At 52.6% G+C, this 23,713-nt stretch overlaps 5 protein-coding genes across 5 annotated transcripts; 2 read left to right on the forward strand and 3 right to left on the reverse strand.

Annotated features, from left to right (window-relative positions):
- Positions 1–1,071: 1,071 nt before the first annotated feature.
- On the reverse strand, positions 1,072–2,397 carry BDP55DRAFT_129845 (uncharacterized protein). The gene has a single exon (XM_060565499.1). The coding sequence runs from the start codon at positions 2,130–2,132 to the stop codon at positions 1,299–1,301; it is 834 nt and encodes a 277-aa protein (XP_060436149.1). The 5' UTR covers positions 2,133–2,397; the 3' UTR covers positions 1,072–1,298.
- Positions 2,398–5,275: 2,878 nt separating this feature from the next.
- Positions 5,276–6,224, forward strand: BDP55DRAFT_625977 (uncharacterized protein; the record flags this gene model as incomplete). Its single annotated transcript, XM_060571565.1, has 4 exons — positions 5,276–5,332; positions 5,399–5,711; positions 5,861–6,033; positions 6,156–6,224. 4 exons carry the CDS (start codon positions 5,276–5,278, stop codon positions 6,222–6,224), a joined length of 612 nt encoding a protein of 203 aa, XP_060436150.1.
- Positions 6,225–13,133: 6,909 nt separating this feature from the next.
- Positions 13,134–14,502, forward strand: BDP55DRAFT_642802 (dihydroorotate dehydrogenase). The gene has a single exon (XM_060573475.1). It carries the CDS (start codon positions 13,336–13,338, stop codon positions 14,392–14,394), a length of 1,059 nt encoding a protein of 352 aa, XP_060436151.1. The 5' UTR covers positions 13,134–13,335; the 3' UTR covers positions 14,395–14,502.
- An 82-nt stretch (positions 14,503–14,584) lies between these two features.
- Positions 14,585–17,575, reverse strand: BDP55DRAFT_539596 (fucose permease; the record flags this gene model as incomplete). Its single annotated transcript, XM_060568045.1, has 2 exons — positions 14,585–17,209; positions 17,270–17,575. 2 exons carry the CDS (start codon positions 17,573–17,575, stop codon positions 14,585–14,587), a joined length of 2,931 nt encoding a protein of 976 aa, XP_060436152.1.
- A 1,938-nt stretch (positions 17,576–19,513) lies between these two features.
- BDP55DRAFT_642805 (uncharacterized protein) lies at positions 19,514–21,366 on the reverse strand. Its single transcript, XM_060573476.1, has one exon. The coding sequence runs from the start codon at positions 21,034–21,036 to the stop codon at positions 20,581–20,583; it is 456 nt and encodes a 151-aa protein (XP_060436153.1). The 5' UTR covers positions 21,037–21,366; the 3' UTR covers positions 19,514–20,580.
- Positions 21,367–23,713: the final 2,347 nt, after the last annotated feature.

A 23,713-nucleotide genomic window follows, 5' to 3' on the forward strand; every position in this document is an offset into this window, starting at 1 on the left:
AACTGCAAGGAATCACGCCTTCGACGGCCGGACCGGCGACCGATCCAGGCTCATGCTCCAGCTCCGAGTAGCTTTCACGGTCCGCGGCTATGCTGTGCCAGCTCTTCGTGAACTAGGCTATCCATAGCTATCAAGGGAAAGGTGTCTGTCATTGGTGAGATGCTGCCCCAGATGGAACTACTGCACGTCTCCTCGTCGACGCTCGCCTGACCACCTGAAAGTCTAATTGGGGTATCTCACCTTCATTAGCTACGAGTTCCTTGGCTTACAACGCCTCTAGCTGTGGGATCATACCATACGCACTTGCGCAGGTGGAGAGCGTGTTAGCCGGAAGACATCTGGAATGTTCATACGGCTCCCCCTTTATGTTACTTATCTGAAGAGGGGTAGGAAAAGATCTGATGAACTTGAGACGGGGGGGGGGGGGGCAGTGACAGTGCACGTCACTGATTTTAAACGAGGGTCGTGGTGCATTGTGCCGCATGCATGAATGGAGACTCCCTTGAAATCCTACTTTGACCACAATAGCTTCCCAATCTATCGGGACAGCTTGCTCGCAGGGCAGCCGTTGTCTGTTGCACACGTTTCCCAACCACCCGTAAGAACGGTAATACTGAAAACATCGCAGTCCTGTATCATCTCAGCCTTATTCATCACTGCGATTCAAAGTGAAAACGTCAGCAGATAAGAATGCGACACATCCCAAGGTGGGAGATATAGTTTGTTGAATTCGAAAGTCTTCTAGCCCTCTCCGATAGTGATCTCTCATTAGCGACCTGGAGAATGATGAAGAGGGGCGAAGGCACTGCCTGACAAAGGCTGTAAGTATTGACGCCACCTCTGCATCTTCGAAGGTTATGGGCAGACAGACACCCAGCCCAGCAATCGGAGCTTGCGCAACTGATAACTCGGCGATGACCACAGCCCGTCAAGGTTGCTGCAAGCCGAAAAGTGCCTGCGACTCCGAACAACAATGTGGAAGCAACGGATATCCGATATCCGACCATCGAGTGGCTCATCGCATGATGAGGAAAAATAAAGGCAAAACCCCCCTATCTTGCCCAACACAATCAAAACGCCGTTTCCCTCTGAATCCCGAGGACAATGATCCCCAATTGAACTTCCACGCCGTATTGTAGTTGAAATCCATTCAAATAAACGCCGTGCCCCTAGCCAAATCTTGATCCTTTTCCCGTGGGTATATCGCTGAAATGTTCCTCAGACGCTCATTTAATAAAACTGAAATAATAAGACAGGCCCGAATTATGCGAATTGGACTCCGAAACTGTCAGGGCGATTCAGGTTGGTCGAGGATTGTGCGTTGGTCCTGGTCCTTTTCTTCGTCGCATTCTTGGTCGTTGTCTGACAACGTTATGACAACGAAGCGCCGTCTCTGCCGATCCTCTGAATCGCAAAGACCCATAACTTCGCATGCCTCCCGACTTGCCCAACAGCCTTTCTCTGTCGGCAGCTAATTCTCTCTGCATGAGGGCGTATTGCTCGTCTTGGTCGCAAAAGCCCTCATCCACTTCCGGCTGAGTCAAGGCTGGGTCGATCTCGGGATAACCGTCGGCATCAATGTTGGGAAGGTGAGGATATACAGGGACAGCTGCTGGTACAGACGGCATTGCTGCAGGTGGATGAACGTTGCACTGCAACTCTTCCGAGATCATGTCCTTGACACGTGCTTCTATCGCGCGGGCATTGGTTGGATTGTTGACAAAGCGGCTGTAACGCTGACGCCGGGCTCTTTTCCAATCGGCCACTGGCTGGTGTTCTTTGATATCATCCGTAGCAAGGTTCATATCGCAGTTGTCGTCCACCTCTAGATCGGCCATTGATAAATCGGTGACTATTGACGATGATACTTTAGCCGACGTCGCCAGTACATCTCGTTGTCGAAACTCTGGAATAAGTGTTTGTTTGCTGAGCTCGTGGGTAAGGTTGTCGATGGGTTGTGGTGGGATCACTGGTGTATAGAGGGCAGCTGGAGATGACCTTGGGGGAGACAGCAGTCCTTCAGTCGGGTTTGGCAATTCTCGTGGGCGTTGTTTCGGTGAGAGAGATGGCTCCTCGCCAGGACCGTCCGCGCCTGAGCGGATGTGAGTTCCTAATGCAAAGTGGTCAAACATCCTTCCTCGAGTTTGAGCGAAGACTGTCGACAGATAAATTTGCCCTGCGTATGATGTGGTGACGAGAGCGCAGCGGAAGCTGTAGCTTGCTGTAGGAGGGCTGAGCTGCTATTATGAAGACATCCGCAACGGCGCTAGGGACTGGGCGAAGAGGCGCCGTGGCGGCCACAAAAGGCCCCCAAGTGACCACTTCCGATACTTGGTAGTGAGTGCTAGCAGCAAGAATGACGTTGTGCTAACTTGAGAGCGTGCAGGGAAATTGAGTGTGGCCGAGGCGTTGACCGAGAGAGAATGCTGCCATGTGCCTATGGATGTATGTTCGATTGCTGTTTGTTCGATGTTCTCAATGAGCAGAATATGCCAAGATATAAAGCGGAGTGCGCCTCTCTGCTGGGAGGGAAACGAGGGCAAGTGAGGATGTACGAACGGTAGGGGACGTGGGATGGGAGAAGAGAAGTTAATTCAGATTAGGAGAGACGGTTTCAACTGAGGGATAGCCAGAAGGCAGGAAGACGACGGAGGGGACTAGTTACTTTGGCGTAGCGTCACAGAGGATGCTAGCTAAGTTAGTGTAGCTGTGGTGACTGAGCTCGAAGGGGACGATGAATTTGGATGTAAATGGAGTCGAAGAGAGTCGCAGAACCGGTGTGTGGTGAGTGGGCGGGCGTAATACACATATGGTTCTTTCTTTGGGTAGCAAAAGATGCGACATGGAACCCGTACCAGAACCAGTACCGGTAACCAGTATCAGGCCAAGCAGTATCCGTACCGTATGGCCGGCACTACTGGCGAGCTAGCGCGGCCAAGCTTCTCTGGAGACAGTGGAGGGACAAGGAGAATGGTTGTACAAAGACGAAGCTAGAGGAGGCCTGGCTGGCGGCACCACCCTGGGACTGGTGCTCGTCTTTGCGCCGTGCAACAGCCGCCAGAGAAGAGGACGAGGAGGGACGAGTGTGCGTAGCTACACGGTCTCGGGAGGGTTCGCTCGGTGTCTGTTGAACTGGACTGCAATCGAGCTCGAGAGTGTCGTTGGGTAATTGTGAGGTGAAGGTGCGTTCGTGTATCCGTACGGATAGCTTCAAAATGGGTGAGAAAGAGGCGAAGGCGAAGCAGTGTCAAGATCGGCAAGACAAGAGATGTAGTCCTCAAGATGTTTGGAACGACGGATACCTAGGGATGCCAATGCCAATGCCAATGGCCTGAAAGTGAGGCGAGGCAATCGAAAGTGCGTCAACTCTGGTGAAGGTTGACAAGAGCTAGACTTGTTGAAGGGATTCGACCGAAGAGATTCTAGGGGTCGAGGGAGCTAGATGGGGATCTTAATTCGTGGTTTGGGGGGGTTCTCGTCGGGCCATGTCTCTTGCTGCAGGGACAGCCAGCGTCCTGGAGGACCAGCGAGGATGAAAAGTCGAGACTTAACCGGCGACCGTTTCCTGGTTCGTAGTGTGATATGTGGTGTGTGCGTTTGGGCCCCAAGCCTGTCCCTGCTTGGTGGTCCGAAGGGGGAAATACGGATACAATCAAAGTCAAGCAACCGGTGAGATCCGGGCCGGGTGGGTCAGAATAGTGCGGGAGTTGAAACCGGAGGACTCCTGGTGATGGTTCTAGGACCGAGAGGAAGAGAGGAGACTCGGGAAGTCAATGTTTACTCTTGAGTCTTGGGAGACTTGATTTGCAATTTGCGAGTCGCGGGGCTATAGATTTCCAAACAGATATAATGGTGCTGGTATTCGTGCAAAGCACCCGGTAACGTGGACGCGGTTTGGAAAAAGAAAATGAGGGGGGGCCTCGAAGGATTGAAAAGCGTGCAGATGCTGGGTCGGAGGCGCGTCAAAAGGCCCAAAACCGTGGGAAAACGGTGCAGTACCGACGGGGCGACACCCAGTGATCTGGGTCTGACGGCTGAGTCAAAACGCACGAGGGCAGCTATGGGGGAGATTGGATGACGGGCCAAGGAACGAGCGCCGACCTGCCTGTGGTCCTTCCCTTGATGACTAAAAACCTGAGGATCGCCACGGCGGACTTTGGATAGAACCCGCCCGCCGTGCCTGCTTCCTTTTCATGCAACGCTCAGACGCGAATATGGAGGACAGTTTGAAAGGAAGCAACTCCATATCTCATAGGCTTTTTCATCTACACCAAGACGGTACATTGTGAGATGGAGATGGGGGTAGCTAATTAGAGAATGGAAGTTACGAGGGGAACGGAACGCCTGGGCTCCTTCCTGGTTGCCGTCCTTAACGGAAGGAAACAGGTACGTACCCGGATCTAGACCCGATCGAGAAGGGCGGACAGGGAAGGATACCGCGGTAAGGCCCAGATCCCTGGCGCACAGCTAAGCGAGCCCACTTGGGCGCACTGGCCACATCTCTTTCAAGTTTCCACTCCCATCCAGGTCCTTGTCCCCTTTCCCAAAGGCTTGTCGGGAGTCGGGATCCAAGGACAACCGTCGACCGTAACGTGAAATCACGGTTGTACAAGTAGTGTCGCGTCCTCATCTTCGGGAATGTGGGGACTCGAACCATTGCGCGGGCAAACTTCCCTTCCGCCTCGCAGCGTACGGGATATCTACGAATACAGATTACAGCGTGTACGGATACTTTGCATTTGCCGTGCCCACCTACTCCTACTACGAGACGGGCATTCACCCATACGAATACACCATCCGTATCTACCATGGACCACCCGAATCAATCATGAATACTGGCGCTCCTTTCATGACTTGGTACTCCCACTTCGCTGGCCTATAACAGGTGGGTACAGCAGCAGCAGCCGCAGCACAGCAGGTGATGCGAAGAATCAAGCCAGACTTGCCAATGGCTACACGAAAGTGTGAAGGCATCTAGCTTCAAACGGTTGTCTCTTTTGCTAAGGCAGAGTCTTCCATCGACTCTTGGGGAGTTTAAGAGACACACTCGTCGCGCCTGCGGCCTGCCCAGTGTTGCGGTCTTGAGGCTTGCCAGCATTCAAGGGAGAGCGACAGGTATCCACCTTGATCAGATGGGTCGTCTCTGGATATTTTAATTGGCTCATCTGGCATCTCCCTAGCGCCTGCACCGTGCCCAAGTATCCATGCTCCCGGGGCTCCAGTCCAGCTGGACCCCAAAACAGACGGACCAGAGACGATACAGCAAATCAGCGGAATGAAGGCTGTGGATCAAAGTACTTTCACGACTCATCACCCCGACACACTGTGCTCGGTACGTCCACTCCCAGCCGTCCTCAAGGGTGAGTGAGGCTCTCCTATTACATACACTACGAAATAGTCGTACGAATATACAGCACACACATCGACCTGCCTGAACTTACTTGCACAATCATCACCAACCATCACAACCTCCACCTTACATATCTGTACAAGACATGAGAATTCGCATCAAACATCGTTTGCCTCTCGGCCGGCGTGGATTCAAGAACACTCTGTTCTAATGTTCAACAACTCTTCCTCCATTTGGCTACAAATACCGACTCAAGCACACGAGCACGACGCAATCAGTGTGCTTCGCTCACTTGCGGCTCGCCCGTGTCGTGCATACGGTCTCAACCCTCTGTCGGAAATCCCAGCATCGTCTGATGAATGTGAGACCAAGCGGCCAGCCGGGCGCAAGACCGCACGGTCGCATGGACTCTGAGACCAACTTGCCTTAGCTCGACCGCTATTCATGTCACAACGATGCACAGCTGCCTTCGAGAATCGCTAGAACAACCACTTGTCTTGCACCCTGCAGCCGATACCCGTCCATGTGTCATCTGTCTCTGCCCTCCCGAGCGACACGCTTCACCTCGTACAATTACGGATAGCCATACGACGAATCCGGTCCTTCCCCCCGTCTTCGCAACTTCTGAGACCACTTGCTCAACTTTTGGCTGCAAGCGAGTTGCGGTAGCCATCTGCAAGACTGTAAGACACAGTTTGCAAACCTACGCCTGGCTTCTTGCCTGCAGTCTTGATTTTGAAATTTGATCAGTCTACCTACCTTATTGGAGGGTGCAGTCTGACAATTGTGTTGCTCCCCTTGCCAGGTGGCCATGGACGCTCTCGACGCCACACTGGCCGCTCCAAATGCGAGAAACACGCCATTGTTCAGATGAGGCGGCCCCGGGTTGCTGCACAATGCTCCGGTAGCAAGCAAATTACACGGCTCAGTCAAACAGCCTTTCTTCGGACGGTATCACTGTTCTCGAGTGCGACGGCTACAGCTCGCATCGCAAAGTCGTAATGAACTCTCACTTCGGACAAGAAGAAACTGAACATCAGATACATCGAGCGATCCTACACCGACCCTTTCCAACCCGATAACCACGAGGCTAAGGCCACAAAAGCCTACCACCTCAAGCACTCCTAGGATGGCCTTGTTCGTCTCAAGTTACCGCTCACGTATACCTTGACTTTTTGCAGGGATTTCAGTCCATGATGCAATCCAGCCGAGCACCTAGCAAGAAGGTTGATGCCTCCCGACTCCCCAGCCCAATGGAACACGTTTGGGGTCAAGGCACCACCACCCAATGGACAGCTTCAGACATTCGCGTGGATACAGTTAACGAAACTGTCAGGCCACGTCAACCCAGTTTTCTGGGATTAAGAAAACCTTGAACATATCGCACCTCTTCGGATCATTGAGTATCCAATTGCTACGCACCACATGACTTGACTCGATATCTCGATTCCATCCACACTCACCTACACAGCAGCATAAGCAAAGAAGAATCATCACACAGGCAACCTGGCTTGACTCCTGTCTCCTGAGAGCAAAGATGGCCAAGAAGGAAGGCTTCTACTGAAAGGCGTGATATTTCTAGTCACGACTCATGTTTGGGAGATGGGGCAAAGGCTCAACCGTTTGGTGGCGCTTCTGTTCCTGGCCTTACCTACCGATGCAATGGGTTGAGCTCTGCAGCACGCCAAATGGTAATCGCCTTCGAGACGAAGATCACCGTCTCCATTCTAACCTAGCCTTGTCCACTTTCTCATTGGCGGGCCTGTCCCCAGACAAGATCACCAAATCCGTTCGGGGTGGGGGATCGTTCCCACTGGTCAATGCTCAACCCGCCCGGCGGCACAACTTAAGACCAGGTCAGTCGGGTGGAAGCTGAATACCTAGACACTCGCGGATGTGTCGAAGCTGGGATGCTACGGAGTACTTTGGCGAAGGTTTTGCTGCTCTATTCAGACGTCCCCACGTCTCATCACCAAGAGTCCCTGGCTCCCTGGCACCGACGGTCAGGGGCCTTCCGGAAATAACTTTCGCGGGTGCGTCTTCACCCCAGTAACCCCACCGGGCGACTAACTCTCCGTGCTACCTGATTGCACGTCATTACACGAGTACGCTCTCGAATTCAAACACCGACAAATCCCGGCCAGAACTACCTACCCGATCAACTCGTACAACCTTCGTGCATAGAGTGTAAAGCAGTGCGTCAGTTTGTAGAGAAAGAGATGTGAGCAAACCCAATACCTGCTTTCTACCTACTGTAATTGCCTACAGAAGCTCTGTAAGCGCAATACGTAGGCCGTTTTTGCGATTATTCGCGACGACACGGATACTTCTGTCACTGGCCCTATTCGTTTATTCGTCCAGGACCGTTCAGTTTCCGTTTCGTGGCATGACTCGAGCACAACCTGGAGCTTCTACCTCATTGCCGAGGAACAACTCTTGCGTCATAGGTGCTCTTATCCAAGGCCCGATACTGGTCGAATGCTATCGTGTTACAATCAAGCAATAGGGATGCCGCGGGATATCTCGAGGCTTGAAACTTGGGTCTGGATGGTGAAAGTGAAGCGATGATATCACACCATCCTCATTGGGATCAGATGCCAGCCCGGCGCGCCTTCTTCCAAAGTGGTTTCGGTGAGGTAAAGCGCCTGGACAGGACAAAAGGCACGGCGGTCGTGTTTCTGTCGGCTGATCCACCACCGCTGTCCGATCTGCAAGATCGTTGCACGATGCCATTTTCCTCACCGCCGCATTGACACTTGTCGCAGGAGAGCATTGGACTGGCGCTTGCCTGTGTCAGGCAAGACCTCATCGGGCGTGTGCTGGTTCATCTTCACTCTCGTCCGTATAGTGTGGTATCCTCATTACTTTTAGCCAGTTCACCGACGGCGGGAAATCTCACCCCCGGCTATGGCGCCGGTACTGCGGTAGGTTCAAGGCTCTGGTTACACAAAGACGAGCTACCTTGGCCCCCGGCCATGCTCAAAAGTTTCCAAATAGTCACCAAACGAAGTCTAAGTTATTGGGACGAAGGAAAGCTCGGGGACTGCTGACTACCGAATAGACTACTGGGTGTGGGTGGTTACGGGTTTGAAGGTTACTTATCCTTCTTTTTTAGTTTTAATCCCCCGTCGGCCAAGGTTCATGGTCCATGGTTAGTCGCGGGGTGGCTTGATCAAAAAGAATAGCTCCGGGCTGAAGCAGCGAGAAAATTAAAGTTCCACTCTATAATGACCCGAAGAATAAAATAGGATGAATGTTGGGTTTTTTTGAGGGGGGGGTTTTTTTTCTACTCACGCGCGAAAAGAGGATGCAAACTTCTTTGTTCCTATGCCGCCGGGATATAGGCGACGTTCGGCTCTTGCGCTTCTCTTACGCACGTAACTCTATCTCGATGGTTCCCGCCAATGGGTGGCTGTGCCTGGTCTGGACTTTTCCTGGACTTTGAGTGTGTGAGTGGTAGTTTGGAGAAAGTCTGACGGACAAGCTTTTGGCTCGTCGCGGGCTGGTGAGATGATCTAGGTTGTAGGTAGTCGGGGCGTCTTTGTCTTGGTTTCTTGGATTTCTCTCTCTCTCTCTCTTTCTCTCTCTCTCTCTCAACTACCGGAACCAAGAGCTGTCTTGGTGTCTGCCGTTTGGGGATGTGTACCTACTTCCTCTCCCCTTCGGAGGGCTGGGCCTCCGTAGCGGGTGGTCTCCCGTTTGAACCTTGTTGGGAACGGACCGGCGACACTGGTAGTTTGGTTGTGTGATTTTAGCCCGGTCCCGATGTCTTGGAGTAAGCTTGTTTATTAGAGTTTTGTTCGACATGGCCGATTTACTTCTCCGTCGTCCGTCTTTGAACTACTAACCGCTCTACTTCTTGCGGAGGCATGGGGGATCATTGGAAATCCTCGAGTGCCGCGGGAGTGGTTATGTACACCTAGGTGTACCTGCTTCCCCATGAATGAAGATGTGGTTAGCTCACCGGGGAGTAACTCAATGCTTCGGCTGGTGGCTAGTCTCTCCTCGGAGGTGTTGTAGCAGCTGGTGAGGAGGAAGCTAGATGAGTGTGCTAGAGCTTTGTCTGGTTACTGCGGTCGTGAACACTGCCGGCGAGGCTATGTGGAGAGTGAGATTGTCATGCGCCCCATGGCAGATGATTCTCGATTTCCCGGTGACGGCCGTAGGCTATTGTCTTACTTTGAGCTCTGCTGAGTTCTGCCCAGTAGCTTAGGAACCAACGGTGTCTATGGTCAAACTTGGCATATCGAGGCCGAGGGATCCCGACTGATTGGGCCCGGTACTGGGTACACCAGCGTGACAACGGGTTTTAGTGAGGCGATGTTTGGTGAGAAATTCATAACAGTTTCCACAGATGCCAAAATTCACATAACATGAGAGGCATACGTATCACAGGATGAGAGTGAGACGAAGCTGCATGAACGGCATGAGCAGAGCAGTGGTACAGTACTCACCGAGGCAAGTGTAGACCAACGATGCTGCGAGGACAGGACGTAATTCGAGCGGTTCAAGCTGTAAAGCTCTCGGCCCGCTAGCCTGTGATGACGATGAGAAGACTACATATCGTTCCGAATGAGGGCGAGATCGACGGGCGCCGCTTCAACAGAGTCGACGTCCAAAATACCCAGATCTCACACCTCCCTTCCCTCTGCCCCGGGAGCCTTGCTCACATTATGCGGTTTTCATATGATGATAGTAGAGGCTCGAATTTGGAAATTGAAAGAGTGGTCACGACTGCCCTCTCGAGCGTCTTTTCCTCTGTTAGATATCGTTGGCTGAGATCTCTCGGTGCGCAGTATTTAATGACAGGAATAGGTAGTGTGGAGGTTGACAAGGACCTCACCCCAACCCCTGATTACTGCTATCTGGGAATGATTAATTTCAATGTGATGGGATCAACTGAGAGCAAGTGTGAGCTGGGTGTTCCCAGAGGCATTGATCAGGCGAACCACCAGCCTGATCGACCTGATCGATAAAGATCACGGCGATTTTCATTTTCCCTCCACAACGCGCTCCTGTTCGAGAGTGGTATTACTGTAGGAATACACCAGGAGCAGATAGGGACGGAAGACGCGAATCAAGCGCTTGTGTATAGAAAATTTGAGATATGTCTGTCGGTATTCCAACGTCGGGTTCCCATCAGGCCTTTTGCCGAATCAGGATCCTTGGAAACGGAAGAGCATGTGCGCGGTCGATCCCTTCGGAGTTCTTTGACGGTGAGGAGAGAACGAGGTTGAGGGAGGTCACTATCGCTGTGTGAATACACTTATAGACCTCAATGACACTGTTCTCATCTTCTCCAAGTTCCTGGCTCTCAGGTTGCCAAGTACGTTTCTGGCGCAGTTGATGAGAAGAATTATGATAGGTTCTAGGCCAAGTTCTCTCTTTTCTCGCCATGAAATTGACAGCATGAGTGCATTTCTAGATACATTTGATTACGCTGTTTACGAAGGTACATTATCATGGTTCTCCCAAAAGCAGCCACTTCATCTGATTTGGAGCAAAAAGTCGAACGACATTTACGACGTCTTCAAGTCCAGCTCATGCTCACCGGTTAGCTCTGGCTAATGACAGATGTGCCGCAGGCTCATTAATTCAATGGATCTCGGTTATATCGTTAGATTGACGAAAGCCATACCATAAACCGCGCCTAAATCACTTCCCGGTCCACGATTATCATTACAGCGAGTGCGCCCGCAGTGAGGTCTGAGGCTTTCCTGGCTTCCGCCTGCGCTCGCCAGTGTTCTATATGACTTGTAGCTGAGGGATAGCTGTCATCTCAAAGTCTTTCGCGGAAAACTCCTGTAGCATGTCCATTCGAGCACTGTGAAGAGCCATATTCATCTTCTTGCCATGGGGAATTACTTCGAGTTATTGACAAACACTAGTCCTGAGAAGTTGTTGCTCCATTGATTAGACTATAATCAGGATATAGTATGGTTTTTCGCTTCGCTAGGCAGGTTGATGGCCTCGTTTACTATCGCAAACGTGGTCTTTCCGCATAGGCGGCGAACTTTTGAGGAAGTTGCCACTTCAATACCCGTTCTCAACGAGAGCAAGATGGTTACTGTTCTTACTTTTGAAACTGTAAGTAGCGTTCAAAATCCTCAAAATCCTCGTCTTTGGAAACCACACGAGTTGAGATGATGGTTGTCCAATCGATTGACGTACTTGAGCATGTTCTGAAAAGGTCGATGCCGAAGAGTGTTTGCTTACTATTCCATCTTTCTTTAGACCAATCAATCATCCAATCTTACATTTCTTCTCCTGCATAGTCGTCTCTGTCAATAATTCCATCACAGCGGAATACTCGAAGGCCGCGGAAGACCTGAGCTGGAGAGCATATCGGACTGAGAGATCTGATCGCCAGGGTATTTCAGAGAAGAATAATAAACACCGCTGTGAAACTTTCCGAAGTCACGTTCTAGGGAACATATCTGCTTTGAAAGAGTAGGAAGCCTTTGCCGTCATCTACTATGCCGAAAAGAAGAGAAAGAAGTCATTTGTGGAGTGTCCGCAGCCTCTTATATGAATTGAATTTCCGTCAGACACTTCGTGGCATCGAGGGGGAATATCTCCTACGCGAGTGCTGGGCACTATATTCACTGAAAAGTCCTGCCTGACGACTCTGTTCTAAGAAAAGACTCACATGTAAGCTATGGTACTCGGCGGACTGAACCTGCTCCAGTTAGAAGAGGCGTCCCTATGGCTGTTAATCTTGGCAGTAAAGCCGAAGGGGTGGCGGACATACCACCTTGACGAGGTTGTTCGCGAGAAGCAAAGGGTATGTCGTCGACATACGTTACAAATAGATCTCCAAGTAGGTTGTCTCGATGGTATTCTATGGAAACAAGCGAAACAGGTACGCGAGACGGCCCAGACACTGCTTAGAGACTGTCTTTCCCAAGGGTACCGCGAAGCTGAGTAAAGGGTGTATTTCCTTCACGACATACTAGCAGCACGAATTTCGAGACTGGAAAAATATCTCGTAGACTAAAGACCAAGAGAAGAGCTGCTCTGCTTCATCCCGTACGACGGCGGTAGGTATATTACTTACGTCATGTAGAACGCAAAGAGGGTCATGTAGACCAAGCGGATGGCTTCGCGCCAACACCTCCTGTCTCAACCGTTAATATGACACCGATAAGTCACCGTCGCCCATAGACTTCGACCACTTACTATACTACCTTATGATTTTTAATGTACAGAGGTGACGCACTAAACGACTGTGCACATGAAGAACTTACCCATTTGACGACTTCAGTGTACAGTATTCCTGCTTTTCGAACCTCGTCTATATCACTACTCAAAATGCAAGTTGATCTTGTAGTTCCATAGATGATCCTCACAATCAGTGGTATTATCCTGATTCCTTCAGTGAAATACAAAGCTCTCTGAGCTACAACCTGTATCAACTCATCACCCCCCCTTCTCTCATCTAGGATCGCTCTCTGATCCCGGGCCGCTGAACATGCCTCTACCTCATTCTCAAATAGGTTCCGAGCAAGAACTTGTCATTGTAATAATTCACATCCTAAATTTCATCGCGAAATAGAGACAATGACATCTTTGACGACTCCTCAAGGAAATAGAGACAATGACATCTTTGACGACTCCTCAAGGCATCAAGCGGGGTTCGAGCAACTGAAGTCGGACGATCCGGCCGCCCCGCCCCACCCACACCCCGCCCGTCCTCGGACTCGCCCGGAAATCTTATCTTATCACAACCCCGCCCCGCGCCCGACCACCCCGCGGCGTGATATCTGATCCTCACGACGTCCCTCACTTACTCGCACCACTCACCATAAAGTATATCTTATCATCCTCCCCAATCTCACACCTAAGCAATTACCCTCCCCAATCTCACCAACATCAGAGACTCACACCTCTCCTCAGCCCCCTCTCACACCTCAGTCCTTCACACACACCCAAGACACCTCCTCAGCTCATCAGATCACGACAAGTATATCACGACGTCCTCCAAAATGCAATCTCCCCCTCCCCCAGAACTCAAAATCTCCCCGCCGCTCCTAAACTCAGCAAATCCATGGTGCACAACCCTCACCGACCTCCTTGCCCTCCACGCCTGCCCCCACACAGGCGCCCTCACAACACGAACCTCCCTCCTCGCAGGCTTCGCCCACAACGACGCAACCCACCAATACGCCTTCTTCGACCCGTCCACCACAAAACCCTCCGCGGCCCCGAACTCCTCCACGCCCGAAGCCCCCCGCTCTCAACTCGGCCCCGCGGACGTCGCCTCCCTAAACAACCTGGGCTACTCCCCTCTACCCCTCCAAACCTACCTAGACTTCATCGCCCAACTTCCAGAGACCCCCATCAAAGGAGGCCACGGCCACGGTGACGGCCACCACCGCAAACTCATCATCATCTCAGTCACAGGCTCCCCCTCGGAAATCGCAGAATCCTACGCGCTCATAGCCTCCTTTTCCCACACGACAACCCACCCGCTCGCAATGGAAATAAACCTCTCCTGCCCCAACATCGCCACCGCCGCGCCCCCGGCCTCAGACCGCGCCCAGCTACAAGCCTACCTCGCCGCCCTACCCCGGAACCCCGTGATTCCCATCGGCCTCAAGACACCGCCGTACACCCACCTAGCGCACTACGCCGAGCTCATCGCCGCGCTATGCGAGGACTCCACCGTCGTCACGGCCAAGGCCATGCTCAAAGTGCCTTGCAAGATCAGCTTCATCACCGCCGTTAACACGCTCGGCTCATGTCTCTTGCTCGAGGGCGGCGGCGGCGGCGACCCCCGACTTCCGGGGTCTGGACTCGGGGGCATGGCGGGGGCGCCGTTGCATCCGCTGGCCCTGGGGAACGTCAGGACTATTGCGGAGTTGGTCGGGCAGGAGCCAGAGTTGTTACATATCAAGGTCATAGGTGTCGGTGGCGTCGCGGATGCTGATGGGTTCAGGCGGATGAAGAGTGTTGGTGCGTATGCTGTTGCTGTCGGGACCGCGTTGGGAAGAGAAGGGATAGAAGTCTTTGAGAAGATAGCTACTGGACTGCAGAAACAATAAGTGCGGCCGTGGACAGCACATCGTGATGGCATGACGTTCACATGGCGATACGCAAGCTCACACAGTTGAATGTGTTGATGGTTAATCATAACTTTTATTCATTGAACATCATTATCATTGGGTATATAGCAATTAATATAAAAGGCTCGTAGGCCTGGTGTCGCACAAATAATCAAAACATATCGCTCGCTCATATCGTCTGAGATTGATGGGTATCGTTGCTCCCCTCAGATCCTTTGCTGGAGCTATTCTTTTCTTCAGAATGCTCTACTACTGGTGGCGTAACGCTCTCGCCGTTGGTCCGCCCAAACGGGGAGATCTTGCTGAAAATGCTGCCTCGCTTGCTCTTGGCCGCAATGGTAGACAGCGTTCGCCTGCGCCTCCTGAGCTGGCTGTTGATATCGATCTCATCCTGTCCGGAGACACGTTCCTCGGGAGATATGTAAGAGTGGGCAGGGTCGGTCATGGTCTTGGCGTCGCGCACAAAGGCAAGCCAGATGGGGTAGAAGCCCGTGAGAGCGAATAGGGCGACGATGATGACGAACGAAAGCTGCACCGAAACGCCGCTGTTGATGACGGCGTAGACAATGTATGGGAAGAATGCTGCGCCGGAGCCACCCATGGTGATGAAGGCAGCAGCACGCTTAGTACGCCTGCCTTGACCGCGGAGGCCGATGGCGAAGATCAAGGGCCAAACAGGTCCTTCGGCGAAGTAGAAGAGAATGACGACAATCATCAGGAGGTTGGGGTCTGATGGCTGCAAGACAACAGTGAGGAGGGCGAAGAAGATGGAGAGACCAACGCTGATGGCCAGCCACGTTCTCGGTTTCGGCATGCGCGGGTTGCGCACCGAGAGGTAAGTCAGGTAAGCAACAATGAATCGCGAAATGGCGAAGACACTGTGCGCAATAAGATGATAATCAGTGACACCTATTGTAAGGCCTGGAGGCTTGTCACTGTTTTCGCCTGGGTTTGTATCGGCATTCGTAGCAGCGATACCGCCATCCTCCTGGTTGGGAAGGATGGCTATTGTGAGCGCGCGGAAGAAAATATTGTTGCTTTCTTGGCAGGCGACATACGTCCACTGGCCGAGGACGGCCAGTATCAAACTCCACGTGCGCAGCTGCAAACCGCCAATGCTGCGCTTTTGGGGATTGACTGGAAGCCGGTCTGCTGATTCTTGCAATTCGTTGTCGTTCAACTCGGGGAGCGGCATGTAGTAGAAGAAGAGGCCGAGGGCGACGCAAAGCAGTGTGATGGCGAGATATGTCCATTGTACGTTCAGAAGCGTCACAGAGTCTGATCCACCCTGATTGGTGATCTTGGTGAAGAAGACTCTCTGGGCCATTAGGCCGCTCAGGACGGAGCCTACACCCTGGACGCCTTGGGCGAGAAGCAGTCGTGTTTCTCCGTATTCTGGCGGTCCGCAGAGAATCAAGAAAGCATTGGCTCCTGTCTCGAGGACAGACAAGCCAAAGCCTACCACGAAGTTGCTGAGTAGGAAACCGCCCCAGGACTTGGTGACAGCTGATGGCCAAAAAATGATGGTTCCGACGCCGTAGAAGCAAAGCCCAACGATGAAAGTGACCTTGAAGCCACCAACACTTTCCGCATCGCGTTTGTTCTTGCGGTTTCTTCGATGATGCTCATCCCGCCTCAGAATCCACTCCCCCACCAGCAAAGGGCCAAAGAAGTAACCGCCCCCAAAGTAGGCTGTTGTGAGGCCTAGAGTCTGAGCAACGGTCATTCCTGACACCCCGGAAATGACATTGTTGAGAGTGTTGAGCAGACCGTAGGAAATACCCCACATTACAAATAGGATTGTAACCACCAGGCAGTATCGGAGTGATTCTTGAGCGTCACACTTGACCATGCTCTTGGGGCGCTTCATGTTGACGAAGCCAAAGTAAATGGTGTTTTCTCTGCTTGTTGCGATAGAGGCTCTGTTGGCAATGCCACCGATCCTCCCGGTGGCCTCGTAATCGGCTAATGTCATGTCTGGTGTTGTCAAGAACTCGAGTGCTGTCATGTCGCTTCCATCTGCGTTTGCCGCTGCGCCCATATCTCGGCTGGCACGATGTGTTGCCAAGGGCTCTTGAATGTTGACTGAACCACGGTAGTTCGGACTTGTTGGTGATACCAGGCCGTCGCTCCCGTTGCGATTTCTAGGGCTGTCTAGAGCGTCCTTTTCGGTCTGTGTGCTCGATCTTGTTCCGTCCGGATCGATGATCATGGCAGGCAGAATTTTGATGATCAGTGGCTTCAAAGTAGGAATACACGCGCAAGCCATTCCCACGTTGACCTCGACGGCTGACCACATGAACGACAAGGACGAGTTCCAAGCAAAGTCGGGTGTGCCACCAAAGTGAGAACTCGGATCGCTAGACACGCCGCCGGTCGGAACCGAGCTGACGGCTTGTTGTAGGTAGTAAATTCGGACGACGTCCACAATTGTGACGAAGATACCGATAGTGAAGGTGAGTACGAGAATGATCTTTTGCCTCGGTGGCAATCTCATACCTGTGAGAACAGGAATCGGTAAAGCTAGGATGGCAAGATCGGTTACGATGTTGATAGGAGCAGAGCAGATGAATTCCGTGAGCAGCGGGATGCATTGTGAAGTATCCCGCCAGATTTCCCATGCTGCCTGAACCGGCCGACATTGGAAGATGTTGATGAGGGTTAATACAGTGCCCGCTAGGTTGACGATGCCCAAAGTCACCCAGGACGCAAACCGAAGCACCTTTTTCGTGTTTTTTGAGAGGCGGAGGTAGAAGATCAAAATGCTGGTTTTGGTCGCCATCAGGGCGGGATTCTGCGAATGTGTAAGTAATGCATCGGAGCCAGTGTCTCTCAGCGCGACAGCGGTACTCACATAGAGTATTGAAAAAACATATTCGCACGCTCGCAAAGAATTCCAGTGGCCCGAGGGTATATCGTCGTCGTAGCGACCCAAGCCTTTTCGTGTACCAAAGCAAATGGTGAAGGATAATCCGAAGGCGATCATCCAGGCAAAGAACATAATCTTGTCGTCCCAGCTAACATTTCTGACAATCCATCGCCGGCAGAACAGACGGGCAGCAACCATGACACTCGCTAAGACGAACGTTGCGGCTGTCACGGCAAAGACTGCCGGACCGCGATCCGGGACGCTATCATCTGCCGCATCGGCAGATGACATGCTCGGCGAGAAGTGGCGACCGACCTGGGGAACTCAAGGGAGATTCACCACCACGGAGGTTTGGCGAGAGGTGTAGGGTGGTTAACTAGACACCGATGACAACCATGCCATGACTTTGGGCTCTGACACATGGACGCAGTCGAATGGGTTGTTGTTGGCGCGCAATTTCGCTCGATATCGAAAACCTCGGATGGATAGGGTCGGCGGTGGTGCTACTACTCGCGGGTTGAGATCAGAAAAAAGCGGAGGGGCCCTGAAAGCTGTACTTTGGCGGATTCGAGGCGTTTTTGGAGAAAAATTCGGGGTCGGGTGAATTCGTCAGTGCTGAGTGTTAGTCCTAATGAATCGGGCGGGACGCAAAAGGCTGGAGTAGGGAAGTCGTGAGTAGTTTGAGCGTCGGGTAGCAGTCGTCCAATCCTTCTGGCTGCAAGCTTGCGCGAATATATTCGTAACCGGCAGTTCGAGTGGTGTGTGATGTCCGACAAAGCCGCGGCGCGTAATCGGCAGGCACGGATGGCGCAGCGTCATACAAGCCGCTGGCGAGGTTAGCGGCAGTGTAGGTAGGCGAAGACGGCCGGCAAGGGCAAAGGTAACGTGGGTGCTGGCCGTAAGCGAGGGACACAGACAGGGCCAGCGGGAGAAGCTCTGAATGTTGGACGGGAGGATGAAGGAGAGGAAAAGATAGCCCAGGTAGAAAAGTTGAAAATGCGGGATGGGATAGTTGTAGCAAAGAATGACAGACAGCTCCGTTGGAGGCGAGGTAAACCGTAAGTGATGCTGGGCGCCTCCTCTGCAGGCTAATGCTTGTCTAAGGTGTGGTCACTGTGGTGTCGGTTCGGTAACGGCTGGTTGGACAGTAACTTGTGGATGGTTTGCGTTGACGGGGCCGTCGCGTGGGCTGGTGGACTCGTGCTCCTCTTTCAGTTGTCGCGGTTGCGTTCCCACCGCCTATGGCAGCCGTTGCAGAGTTTTCCGATCGAGGACAAAGGCGAGCCGCGATGGAGAGTCGTAGCTTTGGCGAAAAGATACTTCGGTAGGTACTATGGAGTCCCTTGGGGCAATGGAGCATCTAAGTGGATGACGATGCGGATTGATGGGGACCAGAGGCAGGGCGGTCGTGGCGGGCTGAGCTCGTGGGAGTGGCAGAGCGAGATTGGCCGTGGGCCCTTTTGAGTCTCCAGTGCTCCGTACTCCGTACCGCGGGAATCCACCGTGGCGGTGACTGGCAATGGTCACTGGTCGACTGACTTGGTTGACTGAAGCGATATGGGATACCTTGGATGATAAGACGTGGAGGACGGGTGGTGGTGGTGGTGGTGGTGACAGGCTATCCGTAAGTTCTAATCGTCTGGACGGAGTGATTGAATTAGGTTCAAAACTACCCGTTGTGTGGTGCGTACTAAAAGGTATGGTTTGATAGGCAAAAGGCAATAATGTGCGTGTCGGGTCGGGTCGGTGGACGAAAGAAGTTGAAAGAGGCGGGAAAATCAAACGGTGTGGTGCGGCGGTGGAGCTTCCGCAGGTTCGGCGGTGCGCATCGGCGTGTTGGAAGTTTGGAACTCCTGTCAGACTCAGTCTTTCCTCTTTCTCTCTCTCTGCAAACCTTGTGCGAGGACGGGAGGCAGAAGAGGAGGAGAGACGGAAGAAGCGTTGAGTTCGCGCCAGTCCAGTGAGAGAGATTGTGAGTGCCAGGTAAGCAGACCTCGGGCGATACTTGGCAACTGGGTGCTTGGTGTTGCGAGTTGAAAGTACCCACGGCGTATGGAGTACTTGGCAAAAAAGAATGGAATGCGGCGGGCTTGCAGTAGCGTAGATACAACTCCGTACCCTAGACACTCGGTACGGACTGGCGTAATAATGGGCGGTGGGCGATGACATAGAAACGTCGATCCTCGGCGCCCTGCAAGCCAATCAGCCATCTGGTGATGGCGGGTTTACCCCGGATTCTGGACCTTTTCGGGCCAAGTTGGACGAAGATTCAATGGGACTCCTCCCACCCGGACCCAGGCACACCCAGCATGAGACTGTGAGACGAGTAAAAGCTTCTTAGCCTCCTCCATCGCTCTCCTCCATGATCCATCTGCAAGGGTGCAGGAGGTTGCAGGGGCGCTGCGAGAGGGGAGAAGAAGAAAAGGGCAAGAGAGTAGGTATGAGAGAGGAAAGCATTGGGCGGCAGGTGGCTCGGGGAAAGGCGGATTTGTAGTGTACCTTATTCGTAAGAAACTTTGGACCGTAACTTGTTCAAGCAATCCAATATCTGTCTGTAGCAAAGTACTTTACCCAATACCCCATCCGTCAGGCAAGGTGAGCGTTCCCGGAGCCGAGAGGGAAGGGAGGGAGGCCTTGGGATTTGGCAACCTCGAAAGCGAAAGAAGCCAGTCATCCGCTCCACCAGATCAACCCACTCGAGAGAATTACTAAGGATGACTGCCCACAAAATCGTTGACGACTCGCAGCTTCCCCCCCTTTCCCCTCAGTGGCTTCTGTTGCGTGACTCCGTACGAAGCAGTGGAAGCCTCCCGCTTTTGGCCCATTGAGGGTGCGAGTCCGAAGTCTTGTCGTCGAGTCCTGGGAAGCAGGATCCGGCTCATTGGGAACGCCAACCTAAAATCAGTCGACGGTTTTGCCACGCTTGACCCCTCCTCCTCATCCGAGATCCCCTTCCCTGCCTTGGAGCCGATGCCTCTCTGGCTTGTCTATCTGCCTCGGCGAAATCGTGGTGCAATGTCGAGGTATTCCGCGGAGAGGCAGGAAAAAAAAAATACGCAGGTGTGGATGGTGTACTATGGAGATAGGCGTGTATCCGGTAAGAGAATAATACCCTTAGCAGAGTGGAGAAACGTCACTTCGTTCCGTGTTTCTATTTGCGGCATCAGAGGACGGGACATTGCGAAAGGAAGTGAGAAAATTCAAGAAGAAGAAAAAAACCCTTCGCCGAAGCAATGCCCGAAAGCCGATGAGTGCCAAGACTCTTGTTGTCCAGGCGTTCAATGCGCGCTCATTGCTCAGTGCTGTAGCCTGTAGCCTGCAGTGGGCGGCGTGGCAGATGCTTGGCTGATTGCGAAGTGCGGTGGACAAGCTGAAAGTCGAATGTAGCCCCCAGCATGGCGCGATAAATGGACCGAAGGACGGGCGGGCCTCGTTGGGCCTTGAACTTGCCAAAGCGGGTTGTTACGTGATCTGCGGCCTGGCAATATCTGCTTTACCCAAGCAGCGAATACGGACCCCTTTGTCGATCGATTGGAGGGGGTTGAAAAGAGGAGGTGAAGCCTGAAGCTTGAAGCCTGCCCTGGAGGAGTGAGTGGGAGGAGCCAAGGAGCCACAAGAATGCAGGACAGCGCGCGACGCAGACACGGCATATGAGCAATCGCGGGCCAGTAAGAAACAGTCGCTTGCACGGCGAGAGATGCCCGTAAGAGCAGGTGCCAGCAACACTTTTGGGAGCAAAAACCGGAGAGCATTTGCAACCGCCCGTTTATGACAGTTGTGTCAATTCGGACGGACAGTATGTAGTTGGCACAATAAAATATGGCGTCTCCCGAGGTTACCTAAGGTACTTAGGTAAGGTACCTACCTACCTGAGGAATAAACGAAACTGGAAGGAATGGAACGAAGAACGGCCTCAGTTTGGGACGGAAGGATAGACGAACGGGACGCTTGGTGGTGGTGACGGTTTTCTGGAAACTGCGGAGGAACGAACAGACATTCTGGGCAGGCACTTGGCGTCACTCCAGGTGTTCCTGCCGTATCAAGTTGGGTATGTCCCTCACGTGTATTCGCACGAATATTGGTAAGGAACCTCACTATGTAGGTCGGTTTGTGAGACGGACCTTGTATCGCCATTTGCCTCCTCGCTTTCGGGACCGTCAATTGCTCCATCCCTCCCTTGAGGTTTCAATTGACGTACATCTGGCAAGGAACGTGGTGTCGATAAAGTTACCGACAACCCGTCACTCTACCACAGTACACGTCGGCCAAGGCAATCAATCGAATGCGATGTCACCATCAGCCACGATCGGTATTTGCTCTTCCAATGAGAGTGTCCGACGTCGCTCGTCTTTGTTCTGCGCCTTCAACGGCGGCGCATGACGTTGCCTCTTGAATCTTGCACCACCCCAGGTGCCCAGCCGCCATCGCAACAATCCTATTGTACGAATGCCTATGGGTGTAGCCGACCTCTCTCGAGTTTCGGCAACGGTTCATCTACATCCCCATCTCTCCACGGCCACAGTGCCACCACCCTTCCGTTTCCGGTTCACGGTTTGACCAAAACCAGACAATGAACCCGTCCCGTCCTTTCTTCTGGCGCTTTTACCTCTGCAACAAGCTCACGGTGGCGTCCGTGCCATTGAACAGACAGCGCCCAAAGACCTTGCGAGCCTCTTGTCCATACCTCGGCTGACCTAGCTGCGGTCTCACGGTCCTTACGTTGCAGTCAATTCATTCTCTACAGACACGTTTACGGATACTCAGCCATTATCACTCTCATAGTCAAGAGCTTCAACCATGTGGCCGAAGTAGTCTGTGTGTCTGCCCGGCTCGTGAACGAATTACTACTGGGATGCTACCGACTTTACTACCAACCCCCCGGCTCGAGTCAAGAGATCACCCTCTTCCGAAACTGAACCTCGTCAACATTATGCCCGCACCATGGGGAAACAACGTCATCCGAACCGTTACAAAAGAACCTTCTTTCGATCTTGTTGTATCAATCCCACGTCCGAGCACAACCCCCGATCCTGGACTCCGCGGCAGAATGTCCACCCAATCAACCTACCCTAGGCCAGCAGCAGTCTTGGGGACTTGAGAAGTCGAGCCTCAGCAAGTAATCAGCGATAACTTCCTGGTGCAAACTGTGACCACGGCCCGCACCAGATATCGGATCGTCAACTTTAGCCCACCACGTAGTTTCCACCAACTGCAACCCAAAAGTTTCAAGATGATGACCTTGAGGAAACTCGAACTGGGACTGTGAGGGACTTTTAGGACGGCCAACTTTTTTTTGTGGTATATTGCTGTCCACCGGCTGCGGTGCATCTTGGTACCGCCGTTACTGCAACAAACTGGATTGATGTTAAGGCCAAGCATTTTCTACTGGCTCTACGAGTCAGTCTCCGTGGAAGCACCCAACCTCGTACGAGTTTGACCCCTCCAAAGACTTCCGATGCCAAGAAAAATTGGCAGCTGTCGATGGAGCAAACGTAATCGGTGCGCTCACTACCGCCGGCAGGCAACCTGCTCGATGTCTGTGCCACACGAACTCACGGTCAATGTCCGTCTCGCTGCTACTAGCCAGATTAGAGCAGGGCGAACATACTTCCTAATGCGATGAAGAGAGCCTTTGACAGGGCGGTTGAGTTCTCGACCATTGCAGGCATACCCACACAATACATGCTACGCGCACGTTTCTACAGCAGTTGCATCCCACAACCTACGATACTGTCTGAAACTTTTGAGCAGTTCAACCCCTGCGCTGCCTCGGCCTGCCATAGCACCAAAAACAGCATGTAGGACTTATTCGGTCTACCATGCGGTAAGGTTTCCCAGGAGCCTCCATGTAATCACGTTTCTTCTCAGTGCCAAACGTCGATCTTTCTTTGATTTGGCAGAAACAACCCGACATTGACGGATGCAGTGCAGGCAAACAAGGTTACGTACTTTCGCATGGTAACATGGCACATTACGATTAACGCCTTTTATATCCACATTGAAATAAGCTATCATATCCAGTAAAGGTAATCGCGTCTTACGTATATAGCGGAGTACTTCATGGGTATCGTAATGACGGGTTCGTCACAATCACGGGTCCAGCCCATATGCTCTCGGACTAACCCTGCCACATGCTTTACTGCCATCAAGTATTGAGCCTCGCTACTGTAACCGGTCGACTTCATCTGACTCGTGATAGCGGCTATTCATCCCTACCTTAGTCAACCAAACAAAGTTTCGGGAGCCAACCCGCAACTTTCAAGCCACTCAATAGGCAACCCGAGTTGCCAAACAACTTGAATCTTCGAGTCGGCCTCGATGTTTTGGTCTCTGCCTCTCGTGTTTCGCTCGCACGTGTGTTATGTGTGACGGAGAAGACTATTTTGGAGGGAGAGGCGGGATTCAGTCAGCTTCAGCCCTACGGTAAGG

Source organism: Colletotrichum godetiae, assembly GCF_030913485.1.
Source record: "Colletotrichum godetiae strain CBS 193.32 chromosome Unknown BDP55scaffold_2, whole genome shotgun sequence".
Lineage (NCBI taxonomy): Eukaryota > Fungi > Ascomycota > Sordariomycetes > Glomerellales > Glomerellaceae > Colletotrichum > Colletotrichum godetiae.